The following is a 13,870-nucleotide window of genomic DNA, read 5'->3' as shown; positions in this document are numbered from 1 at the left end:
TCTTTTGAAGAACGCACCTATATGAGTCTGATTGTCAAACGTCGCATTCTATGAGAGTAGGGTTCTCTCTAGTAAACCCATGAAAGGTCACGGAGTATGACGCATAAGCTCCACCCGCGGGGAAGACCCACGGTAGCCACGTATCGGTCAAGGCTTTATGTGAAGCTAGATTCGCAGAAAACTTGCAGTTCAAGGTCCAGTCCATTGTTCAAGTTGCTTACTAGTGTAGCATAGAGTTCTAGGTGGAAGTTCAACTTAACAGTCTCCACTGCAGTACCGGTATATAAAACAGTGTTTTGGAACCAAAGGCAAATTTCTGTGTGCCTCTGGGATCTGGTGGGGGATTGCTGGAATTTAGTCTATTTTGGGCAGCCCAATAACTATTTCAGAAATTCCTAATAAATCCTAGATGCCCACTTAGCCCATTTATGCAAGGCAAGGGATACTTCTAAAGTTTAGTCCCACATTGCTAGTTTAGTGGGAGTTGGACCTCCTTATAAGGGAGGTTCTTTCCCCACTTGTACGAGCATGAGAACAAGAGGGATATCCACGCGCGCTCCTCCTCCGCTGCCCGCCTCGCCACGCCATGCCACGCCTCATCACGCCGCGCCGCGCCGAGGGTTGCGGGAATGAGCCGAGCCGATATCTAAATTTTTGCCACGCACTACGGGTATACGAAAGGTCACTCGGGTGCTGATTGTTCGTTTCATCTCCCGCGTTCCCTTCAGCTCCCGGCGCAGCCTCTCGCCTCCTTCTCTTGCGCCTATAAAAGGGAGGTCGCTCCTCTCAGAGAGACGCACCAGAATCTCTTCCTCCTCTCGCCACAAGTTCCTGAGCACTGCGCTGCTGCTACGTTCTTCCCCATCCCGTCTTGCGGCGTGCACCGCAGGTCAGGACAGTAGGCCTCCGAAACCGCACCTTTTGAGTCCTGTACGGGAGAAGGGTGATAAGGTTTTTGGGGAGCGCTCAGCACGACTACTGGCTGCTTCATCACGGACGATCCGGTCGCCGACGACTAGTTCCCCGACGATGACTTCTTCCCCGACGGCCACGACCTCCTCGACGACATGGCAGGCGAGGACACCGACCCCAAGTCCAGCGCTTCTGTTGCTGCTGTCCCGTACGTGTTCTTGTCTTTCCTGTTAAAGGTTATGCCGCAGTTCCTTGTTCTAGTCCTTGTCCTACACATGATAGGTTCTACTTCATATATGCAACTAGTTCTACTGTCTGCTATAGATATGCTAGGCTACGGTTCATATATGCAGAAGCTATTTGCCTTCTCTCTATCAGAAAACATGACTTGTTTTATCTCTATTATATTACTCATGCTTTATCTAGTATTTTTGTTAATAAAATTACTTAGTAAATTGCTCATATTTCCAACAATCCAAAAACCTTATTGTAGGCAATTTACCCCAAGTGGTTTTGCTGCTTCCATGAAACCTCCTATGTTTGAGGGTATCCACTATAAGAGGTGGCGCGTGAGAGCAGTCTTGTGGTTTCAAACCATGAGTTGCTATGACGCCACTCTCGGCAAACCTGAAGAAGAGCTTGATGCTCAACAGGCACAAGCTTTTCAGAAAATGGATACTCTGTTTAAGGCTGCTCTCTTGAGTGTTCTTGGTGAGAACATAGTTGATGCTTATGCGTCAATTGATAATGGAAAAGATATGTGGGATGCACTAGAGGCAAAGTTTGGGGTCTCGGATGCTGGCACTGAGCTGTACATCATGGAGCAATTCTATGATTACAGGATGACTGAAGAGCGCTCCGTGGTTGAGCGAGCTCATGAGATACAGTCATTTGCTAGAGAACTTGAGCACTTCAGCTGTATGCTACCGGACAAGTTTGTTGCCAGAGGAATCATCACTAAGCCTCCTCCTTCATGGAGGAACTTTGCTACCTTGCTGAAGCATAAGAGGCAGGAGTTTTCCGTCCCGGATCTCATCGGCACTCTTGATGTGGAAGAAAAGGCGAGAGCAAAGGACACACGTTCTCGAGGTATTGAGGGAGGATCTAGTGCCAATGTGGTACAGAAGCAGAACTTCTAGTCCAACAAGTTCAAGAACAAGGGAAAGTTTGATGGAAAAGCAAAGTTTGATGGGAAGAACAAGGCTGTGCAACACACAAACTTCAAGAAGAAGAATGGCAAGAAGAAAGGTTCTTGTCATGTGTGTGGGGATCCTGATCATTGGGCTCCTAGTTGCCTTAATCGCTATGACAAGCGTCATCCTGGGAAAGGCGGCAAGACCGCTAATGTTGTCACTGGAGACACTGACATGAAGGATGTTGGGTATGGTATATTTCCCACTATTCTTTCAGTATGTCATTCTCCTCATTGGTTGATTGACACGGGTGCTAATATGCATGTATGCGGTGATATTTCCATGTTTTCGTCTTATCAGACCGTAGGGACTTCAACCATGCTGATGGGCAACGGTTCAAGTGCTTCTGTTCGTGGTGTTGGCACGGTCGATCTGAAGTTTACTTCAAGGAAGATCGTGCGGCTGAAGAACGTGCATTATGTCCCCACCGTCAATAAAAATCTTGTTAGCGGATCTCTTCTGTGTAACTGATTTGGTTAACGCCATGTTAGATACATCGGGTCTCTCCTAGGCATGGTGGGGGGAGGCGATATTGACAGCATCTCATGTCCTGAACCGAGTCCCCACAAAGAACAAAGAGATAACTCCATTCGAGGAATGGGAGAAGAAAAGGTTAAAACTCTCTTATCTGCGAACATGGGGTTGTTTGGCGAAAGTCAATGCTCCAATTTCAAAGAAGCGGAAGCTTGGACCAAAGACTGTGGATTGTGTTTTCCTGGGATATGCTTTTCATAGCATTGGCTATAGATTCTTGGTTGTAAAATCTGAGGTTCCTGACATGCATGTCGGTACGATCATGGAGTCGAATGATGCGACTTTCTTTGAAGATATCTTTCCCATGAAGGATATGGCTACCTCATCTAATCAGGAGATGCCTAGTTCATCGAATCAGGAACCAGTTACAATTACCAAACCTACCATTTCGATAGAACACTTTGAAAGTCCTGTGGAGGAGAACAATGAAGTTCCTACTAGGAGCAAGAGACAAAGGATTGCAAAGTCCTTTGGTGATGATTTTCTTGTGTATCTCATAGATGACACTCCCAGTTCCATTTCAAAGGCCTATGCATCTGAAGATGCTGACTACTGGAAGGAAGCGGTTCGTAGTGAGATGGATTCCATCTTGGCGAATGAAACCTGGGAGATAACTGATCGTCCTTATGGGTGCAAACCTATAGGATGCAAATGGGTATTCAAGAAAAAGCTTAGACCTGATGGTACTATTGAGAAGTACAAGGCTCGGCTCGTGGCTAAGGGTTATACCCAAAAGGAAGGTGAAGACTTCTTTGATACTTACTCACCTGTGGCTCGACTGACCACTATTCGAGTTCTACTTTCACTAGCTGCCTCGCATGGTCTTGTCGTTCATCAAATGGATGTTAAGACTGCTTTCCTAAATGGAGAGTTGGACGAGGGAATTTATATGGAACAACCAGATGGGTTTGTACTAGATGGTCAGGAAGGGAAAGTGTGCAAGTTGCTAAAGTCTTTGTACGGACTTAAGCAAGCACCCAAAGAGTGGCATGAGAAGTTTGAAAGAACTTTAACAGCTGCAGGCTTTGTTGTGAACGAAGCTGACAAATGTGTGTACTATCGCCATGGTGGGGGCGAGGGAGTTATCCTGTGCTTGTATGTTGATGACATACTGATTTTCGGAACCAATCTGAATGTTATTAAGGAGGTCAAGGATTTCCTATCTCGTTGTTTTGAGATGAAGGATTTAGGAGTGGCGGATGTCATTCTGAACATCAAGTTGTTGAGAGACGATGATGGTGGGATTACATTGCTTCAATCTCACTAGGTGGAAAAGATCTTGAGTCGCTTTGGCTATAGTGACTGCAAGCCCTCTCCAACACCATATGATGCTAGTGTGTTGCTTCGAAAGAATCGAAGAATTGCTAGAGACCAATTGAAGTATTCTCAGATTATTGGCTCGCTTATGTACTTAGCCAGTGCTACAAGACCTGACATCTCTTTTGCTGTTAGCAAACTGAGTCGGTTTGTTTCAAAACTAGGAGATGTGTATTGGAAACCTCTATAAAGAGTTTTGCGTTATTTGAAAGGCACTGCAAATTATGGAATTCACTACACCGGGCATCCAAAGGTGCATGAAGGGTATAGTGACTCAAACTGGATCTCAGATGCTGATGAGATAAAGGCCACGAGCGGTTATGTATTCACTCATGGAGGTGGCGCTGTTTCTTGGAAGTCTTGCAAGCAGACCATCTTAACGAGGTCAACAATGGAAGCAGAACTCACAGCACTAGATACAGCTACGGTTGAAGCAGATTGGCTTCGCTGGCTCTTGAATGACTTGCTGGTTGTTGAGAAACCTGTACCGGGTGTCCTTATGAACTGCGACAATCAAACTGTGATCACGAAAGTGAGCAGTTCAAAGAATAACATGAAGTCATCAAGACACGTTCAGAGAAGGTTAAAGTCTGTCAGGAAAATGAAAAACTCCGGAGTTATTGCGTTGGATTATATCCAAACATCTAAAAATCTGGCAGAACCTTTTACCAAGGGTCTATCACGTAATGTGATAGATAATGCATCGAGGGAGATGGGTATGAGACCCACAATATGAGTTGTTCACACTGGTAACCTATTCTTTGTGATCGGAGATCCCGTGAATTAGATGTGGAAGACAAGTTGTTGGTCAACTAAGAGGAGAGTATCCTTACTATTCACAATACCACTCCATGAAGATGCAATACTCTCCTAATCTACATGGCAGGTTGATGTAAATCTTAATGTGTTTTAAGTGGCTTATTTAAGCAGAGATGTTATCCTGCAGAATATCTTTTGAAGAACACACCTATATGAGTCTGATTGTCAAACGTCGCAATCTATGAGAGTAGGGTTCTCTCTAGTAAACTCATGAAAGGTCACGGAGTATGACGCATAAGCTCCACCCGCGGGGAAGACCCACGGTAGCCACGTATCGGTCAAGGCTTTATGTGAAGCTAGATTCGCAGAAAACTTGCAGTTCAAGGCCCACTCCACTATTCAAGTTGCTTACTAGTGTAGCATAGAGTTCTAGGTGGAAGTTCAACTTAACAGTCTCCACTGCAGTACCGGTATATAAAATAGTGTTTTGGAACCAAAGGCAAATTTATGTGTGCCTCTGGGATCTGGTGGGGGATTGCTGGAAATTAGTCTATTTTGGGCAGCCCAATAACTATTTCAGATATTCCTAATAAATCCTAAAGTCCCACTTAGCCCATTTATGCAAGGCCAGGGATACTACTAAAGTTTAGTCCCACATTGCTAGTTTAGTGGGAGTTGGACCTTCTTATAAGGGAGGTTCTTTCCCCACTTGTACGAGCATGAGAACAAGAGGGATATCCACGCGCGCTCCTCCTCCGCCGCCTGCCTCGCCACGCCACGCCATGCCTCGTCACGACGCGCCACGCCGCGGGTTGCTGGAATGAGTCGAGCCGATATCTAAATTTTTGCCACACACTACGGGTATACGAAAGGTCACTCAGGTGCTGACTGTTCGTTTCATCTCCCGCGTTCCCTTCAGCTCCCAGCGCAGCCTCTCGCCTCCTTCTCTTGCGCCTATAAAAGGGAGGTCGCTCCTCTCAGAGAGACGCACCAGAATCTCTTCCTCCTCTCGCCACATGTTCCTGAGCACTGCGCTGCTGCTACGTTCTTCCCCATCCCGTCTTGCGGCGTGCACCGCAGGTCGGGACAATAGGCCTCCGAAACCGCACCTTTTGAGTCCTGTACGGGAGAAGGGTGATAAGGTTTTTGGGGAGCGCTCAGTGCGACTACTGGCTGCTTCATCACGGACGATCCGGTCGCCGACGACGACTTCTTCCCCGACGTCCACGACCTCCTCGACGACATGGCAGGCGAGGACACCGACCCCAAGTCCAGCGCTTCTGTTGCTGCTGTCCCGTACGTGTTCTTGTCTTTCCTGTTAAAGGTTATGCCGCAGTTCCTTGTTCTAGTCCTTGTCCTACACATGATAGGTTCTACTTCATATATGCAACTAGTTCTACTGTCTGCTATAGATATGCTAGGCTACGGTTCATATATGCAGAAGCTATTTACCTTCTCTCTGTCAGAACGCATGACTTGTCTTATCTCTATTATATTACTCATGCTTTATCTAGTATTTCTGTTAATAAAATCACTTGGTAAATTGCTCATATTTCCAACAATCCAAAAACCTTATTGTAGGCAATTTACCCCAAATGGTTTTGCTGCTTCCATGAGACCTCCTATGTTTGAGGGTATCCACTATAACTGGTGGCGCGTGAGAGCAGTCTTGTGGTTTCAAACCATGAGTTGCTATGACGCCACTCTTGGCAAACCTGAAGAAGAGATTGATGCTCAACAGGCACAAGCTTTTCAGAAAATGGATACTCTGTTTAAGGCTGCTCTCTTGAGTGTTCTTGGTGAGAACATAGTTGATGCTTATGCATCAATTGATAATGGAAAAGATATGTGGGATGCACTCGAGGCCAAGTTTGGGGTCTCGGATGCTGGCACTGAGCTATACATCATGGAGCAATTCTATGATTACAGGATGACTGAAGAGCGCTCCGTGGTTGAGCAAGCTCATGAGATACAGTCATTTGCTAGAGAACTTGAGCACTTCAGTTGTATGCTACCGGACAAGTTTGTTGCCGGAGGTATCATCACTAAGCTTCCTCCTTCATGGAGGAACTTTGCTACCTTGCTGAAGCATAAGAGGCAGGAGTTTTCTGTCCCGGATCTCATTGGCACTCTTGATGTGGAAGAAAAGGCGAAAGCAAAGGACACACGTGCTCGAGGTATTGAGGGAGGATCTAGTGCCAATGTGGTACATAAGCAGAACTTCCAGCCCAACAAGTTCAAGAACAAGGGCTAGTTTGATGGAAAAGAAAAGTTTGATGTGAAGAACAAGGCTGTGCAACACACAAACTTCAAGAAGAAGAATGGCAAGAAGAAAGGTTCTTGTCATGTGTGTGGGGATCCTGATCATTGGGCTCCTAGTTGCCCTAATTGCTATGACAAGCGTCATCCTGGGAAAGGCGGCAAGACCGCTAATGTTGTCATTGGAGACACTAACATGAAGGATGTTGGGTATGGTATATTTCCCACTATTCTTTCAGTATGTAATTCTCCTGACTAGTTGATTGACACGGGTGCTAATGTGCATGTATGCGGTGATATTTCCATGTTTTTGTCTTATCAGACCGCAGGGACTTCAACCGTGCTGATGGGCAACGGTTCAAGTGCTTCTGTTCGTGGTGTTGGCACGGTCGATCTGAAATTTACTTCGGGGAAGATCGCGCGGCTGAAGAACGTGCATTATGTCCCCTCCGTCAATAAAAATCTTGTTAGCGGATCTCTTCTGTGTAGAGATGGCTACAAGCTTGTCTTTGAGTCGAATAAATTTGTAATATCCAAGTATGGAACCTTTGTTGGTAAAGGCTATGAGTCAGGAGGCTTGTTTCGTTTATCCTTATCAGACGTTTGCAATAAAGTTGTTAATCATATTTGCAACAATAGTGAATCCAATGTGTGGCATTCATGTCTTTGTCATGTTAACTTTGGTTGCATTTCGCGACTAGCGAAGTTGAACTTAATCCCTAGTTTCACCATCGTCAAGGGATCTAAGTGTCAAGTGTGTGTGCAAGCTAAGCAACCTCGTAAGTCTCACACGACTGCGGAAATAAGAAATCTTGCACCACTAGAGCTCATACATTCAGATCTATGTGAAATGAATGGTGCGTTGACAAAAGGTGGAAAGAAATATTTCATGATGTTAATTGATGATTCCACTAGATAATTCCGTGTGTATCTTTTGAAATCTAAGGATGAGGCTTTGAACTTTTTCAAGATCTATAAAGCTCAAGTGGAAAACCAACTTGATCGAAAAATCAAGAGGCTTAGGTCTGACCGTGGTGGAGAGTATTTTTCCAAAGAGTTTGATGCTTTTTGTGCGGAACATGGTATAATCCATGAGAGGACTCCTCCCTACTCACCTCAGTCAAATGGGGTGGCTGAAAGAAAGAACCGTACTGTAACTGATTTGGTTAACGCCATGTTAGATACATCGGGTCTCTCCAAGGCATGGTGGGGGGAGGCGATATTGACAACATGTCATGTCCTGAACCGAGTCCCCACAAAGAACAAAGAGATAACTCCATTCGAGGAATGGGAGAAGAAAAGGTTAAAACTCTCTTATCTGCGAACATGGGGTTGTTTGGCGAAAGTCAATGCTCCAATTTCAAAGAAGCGGAAGCTTGGACCAAAGACTGTGGATTGTGTTTTCCTGGGATATGCTTTTCATAGCATTGGCTATAGATTCTTGGTTGTAAAATCTGAGGTTCCTGACATGCATGTCGGTACGATCATGGAGTCGAATGATGCGACTTTCTTTGAAGATATCTTTCCCATGAAGGATATGGCTACCTCATCTAATCAGGAGATGCCTAGTTCATCGAATCAGGAACCAGTTACAATTACCAAACCTGCCATTTCGATGGAACATTTTGAAAGTCCTGTGGAGGAGAACAATGAAGTTCCTACTAGGAGCAAGAGACAAAGGATTGCAAAGTCCTTTGGTGATGATTTTCTTGTGTATCTCATAGATGACACTCCCAGTTCCATTTCAGAGGCCTATGCATCTAAAGATGCTGACTACTGGAAAGAAGCGGTTCGTAGTGAGATGGATTCCATCTTGGCGAATGAAACCTGGGAGATAACTGATCGTCCTTATGGGTGCAAACCTATAGGATGCAAATGGGTATTCAAGAAAAAGCTTAGGCCTGATGGTACTATTGAGAAGTACAAGGCTCGGCTCGTGGCTAAGGGTTATACCCAAAAGGAAGGTGAAGACTTCTTTGATACTTACTCACCTTTGGCTCGACTGACCACTATTCGAGTTCTACTTTCACTAGCTGCCTCGCATGGTCTTCTCGTTCATCAAATGGATGTTAAGACTGCTTTCCTAAATGGAAAGTTGGACGAGGAAATTTATATGGAACAACCAGATGGGTTTGTACTAGATGGTCAGGAAGGGAAAGTGTGCAAGTTGCTGAAGTCTTTGTACGGACTTAAGCAAGCACCCAAACAGTGGCATGAGAAGTTTGAAAGAACTTTAACAGCTGCAGGCTTTGTTGTGAACGAAGCTGACAAATGTGTGTACTATCGCCATGGTGGGGGCGAGGGAGTTATCATGTGCTTGTATGTTGATGACATACTGATTTTCGGAACCAATCTGAATGTTATTAAGGAGGTCAAGGATTTCCTATCTCGTTGTTTTGAGATGAAGGATTTAGGAGTGGCTGATGTCATTCTGAACATCAAGTTGTTGAGAGACGATGATGGTGGGATTACATTGCTTCAATCTCACTATATGGAAAAGATCTTGAGTCGCTTTGGCTATAGTGACTGCAAGCCCTCTCCAACACCATATGATGCTAGTGTGTTGCTTCGAAAGAATCGATGAATTGCTAGAGACCAATTGAAGTATTCTCAGATTATTGGCTCGCTTATGTACTTAGCCAGTGCTACAAGACCTGACATCTCTTTTGCTGTTAGCAAACTGAGTCGGTTTGTTTCAAAACCAGGAGATGTGCATTGGAAAGCTCTAGAATGCATTATTTGAAAGGCACTACAAATTATGGAATTCACTACACCGGGCATCCAAAGGTGCTTGAAGGGTATAGTGACTCAAACCGGATCTCAGATGCTGATGAGATAAAGGCCACGAGCGGTTATGTATTCACTCATGGAGGTGGCGCTGTTTCTTGGAAGTCTTGCAAGCAGACCATCTTAACGAGGTCAACAATGGAAGAAGAACTCACAGCACTAGATACAGCTACGGTTGAAGCAGATTGGCTTCGCCGGCTCTTGAATGACTTGCCGGTTGTTGAGAAACCTGTACCGGGTGTCCTTATGAACTGCGACAATCAAACTGTGATCATGAAAGTGAGCAGTTCAAAGAATAACATGAAGTCATCAAGACACGTTCAGAGAAGGTTAAAGTCTGTCAGGAAAATGAAAAACTCTGGAGTTATTGCGTTGGATTATATCCAAACGTCTAAAAATCTGGCAGATCCTTTTATCAAGGGTCTATCACGTAATGTGATAGATAATGCATCGAGGGAGATGGGTATGAGACCCACAATATGAGTTGTTCATAGTGGTAACCTATTCTTTGTGATCGGAGATCCCATGAATTAGATGTGGAAGACAAGCTGTTGGTTAACTGAGAGGAGAGTATCCTTACTATTCACAATACCACTCCATGAAGATGCAATACTCTCCTAATCTGCATGGCAGGTTGATGTATATCTTAATGTGTTTTAAGTGGCTTATTTAAGCAGAGATGTTATCCTGCAGAATATCTTTTGAAGAACACACCTATATGAGTATGATTGTCAAACGTCGCAATCTATGAGAGTAGGGTTCTCTCTAGTAAACTCATGAAAGGTCACGGAGTATGACGCATAAGCTCCACCCGCGGGAAAGACCCACGGTAGCCACGTATCGGTCAAGGCTTTATGTGAAGTTAGATTCGCAGAAAACTTGTAGTTCAAGGCCCAGTCCACTGTTCAAGTTGCTTACTAGTGTAGCATAGAGTTCTAGGTGGAAGTTCAATTTAACAGTCTCCACTGCAGTACCGGTATATAAAACAGTGTTTTGGAACCAAAGGCAAATTTCTGTGTGCCTCTGGGATCTGGTGGGGGATTGCTGGAATTTAGTCTATCTTGGGCAGCCCAATAACTATTTCAGAAATTCCTAATAAATCCTAGAGGCCCACTTAGCCCATTTATGCAAGGCAAGGGATACTACTAAAGTTTAGTCCCACATTGCTAGTTTAGTGAGAGTTGGACCTCCTTATAAGGGAGGTTCTTTCCCCACTTGTACGAGCATGAGAACAAGAGGGATATCCACGCGCGCTCCTCCTCCGCCGCCCGCCTCGCCACGCCACGCCACGCCTCGGCACGACGCGCCGCGGGTTGCGGGAACGAGCCGATATCTAAATTTTTGCCATTGCCACGCACTACGGGTATACAAAAGGTCACTCGGGTGCTGACTGTTCGTTTCATCTCCCGCGTTCCCTTCAGCTCCCGGCGCAGCCTCTCGCCTCCTTCTCTTGCGCCTATAAAAGGGAGGTCGCTCCTCTCAGTGAGACGCACCAGAATCTCTTCCTCCTCTCGCCACAAGTTCCTGAGCACTGCGTTGCTGCTACGTTCTTCCCCATCCCGTCTTGCGGCGTGCACCGCAGGTCGGGACAGTAGGCCTCCGAAACCGCACCTTTTGAGTCCTGTACGGGAGAAGGGTGATAAGGTTTTTGGGGAGCGCTTAGCGCGACTGGTGGCTGCTTCATCACGGACGATCTGGTCGCCGACGACTACTTCCCCGACGACGACTTCTTCCCCGACATCCACGACCTCCTCGACGACATGGAAGGCGAGGACACTGACCCCAAGTCCAGCGCTTCTGCTGCTGCTGTCCCGTACGTGTTCTTGTCTTTCCTGTTAAAGGTTATGCCGCAGTTCCTTGTTCTAGTCCTTGTCCTACACATGATAGGTTCTAGTTCATATATGCAATTAGTTCTACTGTCCGCTATAGATATGCTAGGCTACGGTTCATATATGCAGAAGCTATTTACCTTCTCTTTGTTAGAACGCATGACTTGTTTATCTCTATTATATTACTCATGCTTTATCTAGTATTTCTATTAATAAAATCACTTGATAAATTGCTCATATTTCTAACAAATACTAAGGGACCAATAAATCAGGACTGAGGTAGTAGCAGCTTGCATAATGTAAACGGGCAAAAATATCAGGCAAGACGGCATGCACCTGGTGGATGTGTCACCAGCTGGCCGGCCGGTGAGCGGTGGCACATGAGTCCATGTGACAAAACAAATTGTTCTTCGTTCTGGTCGCGGTCGCCATGACAGCGCGCGAGAGCAGAGGTGCCCTGAGCCTTCGAAACGATATACTCCCTCCGTTCGTGAACAAGTGTACATCTAGCTTTTGTCTTAAGTCAAAGTTTTAGAAGTTTGATCACTTTTCTAGGAAAAAGTAAAAGCATTTATGGCACCAAATTAGTATCAACAGATTCATTTTGAAATGTACTTTGATAATATATTAATTTGATGTCATATATATTACTACTATTTTCTATAAAGTTGGTCAAAATTTTAAAATTTTGACATAGAACAAAAGCTAGATGTACACTTATTTACGGACGGAGGGAGTATAAACGAACCTACGGCTGCAGACACCACACAAAGCACAGCACGAGAAGCACAAGAGAACCTCCTTCTTCTTCTTCTTCTTCTTCCAGATTAACCAGTCCAAGAAGAAGAGTCCGCCGTGGTTTTCTAGGTAATAATCCAACTTTCTAAGTTAGGCATGGAGGCTGTAGAGCCGGCGGTGGTGGTGAGCTGCGAGTGCTGCGGCCTGGAGGAGGAGTGCACCGGCGAGTACATCGGCGGCGTGAGGGCCTGCTTCGGGGGCCGGTGGCTGTGCGGGCTGTGCTCCGAGGCCGTCAAGTACGAGGCCGGCCGCAGCAAGCGCGCCGAGGCCATGGGCGTGGAGGAGGCCGTGCGGGCGCACATGGCCTTCTGCGGCATGTTCAGGCGCGGCGGCCCCGCGGAGCGCGTGACCGAGGGCATTTGCCGGATGCTTAGGCGCACCGCCTGGGAGAAGCACCGGGCCACCTCGTCGTCCTCGTCGCGGCCGACAGCGCCGGCGACAGTGGCGTCAGCGTCAGGGCACCACCGCGCCTCGGTGCCGTCCGCCTGAGTTGATGTCTGCTTCTTGCAACAAGGTGCATGCTTCGGACAAGTATATGCTTATACGAATGCTTATATGCATGTCATGTGATGGTAGTATATCTTGTTTTGAATCTATTCTGGAAATTACACACAAGTGTTGGAGTACTATGTAGTACGAGGTTAAAGTTCAATTAATCTTCACATGAGGATCTTGATGCAGCTGTGTTCTTGGCGTCGATCCTTTCGAGGTGTAATCATATACCGACTGCTGCAGTGCACACTCGATCTGCTTGAAAGTTGTGTCTTCTTCGTTGCGGTTCCTTGTCCGTCAGAATGATCTTGCACTTGTTCTTCAGAGTTTTTTCTTTGTTTCTTTGCGCACCGGCTTCAGTTTTCGACCCGATCGACAAGCCGACGCCATGGCCGGGCCCGTCGCCTTCGTCATCTGTTGCTTTCGCTATCCTCGTCCTCAACACACGTGCAGAAACATGAGAGGTTGATACTGCTAGTGCATGCTCATCCGTGGAGAATTTTGTTTAGATAATGGATGGAAGAAAACTTCTCCCGTGGAGAATCAAATCCGAATCCACTACAACTTTGTCTGATACACGTACGTCCTGAGTACAAAAGCTCTGGCATGCATCCTAGCTTGACACTTGTTGATTACCAAGCTAACTACTTTTCTGAGGGATGGCAATCTAATAAGTAGGAGTACATAGCTTTCTTTTTGTGTCCCGGAGAAAATGCACACTGCACACATGTATACATACACAAGCTTTTTGATTGACGTCCAAGTTCCAAGATGCTCGATTTGCTTTAGATGATGATGATACATACTTGCACACTAACCAATCCGAGTGACCGCCACTTACAGGCAATATACGGATGAACCTTATGGACTGTCGCCACTAACCAATCCCTCTCCCTCGTTGATTTCAAGGGTGGGTCCCGCTGGCCCCAGTTTCCAGTTAAACATTGCCAGCTCAGTCCGTCAATTAGTTTCCGTGGCTTTTGTCCGTAA

The 13,870-nt window shown here is 45.9% G+C and overlaps 1 protein-coding gene across 1 annotated transcript; it reads left to right on the top strand.

Moving 5' to 3' along the window:
- Positions 1-12,484: 12,484 nt before the first annotated feature.
- On the top strand, positions 12,485-12,983 carry LOC123181273 (uncharacterized). The gene has a single exon (XM_044593537.1). It carries the CDS (start codon positions 12,485-12,487, stop codon positions 12,875-12,877), a length of 393 nt encoding a protein of 130 aa, XP_044449472.1. The 3' UTR covers positions 12,878-12,983.
- Positions 12,984-13,870: the final 887 nt, after the last annotated feature.

This window comes from Triticum aestivum, chromosome 1A (genome assembly GCF_018294505.1).
Source record: "Triticum aestivum cultivar Chinese Spring chromosome 1A, IWGSC CS RefSeq v2.1, whole genome shotgun sequence".
Classification (NCBI taxonomy): domain Eukaryota; kingdom Viridiplantae; phylum Streptophyta; class Magnoliopsida; order Poales; family Poaceae; genus Triticum; species Triticum aestivum.
This window is presented reverse-complemented; position numbering and strand designations above follow the sequence as displayed.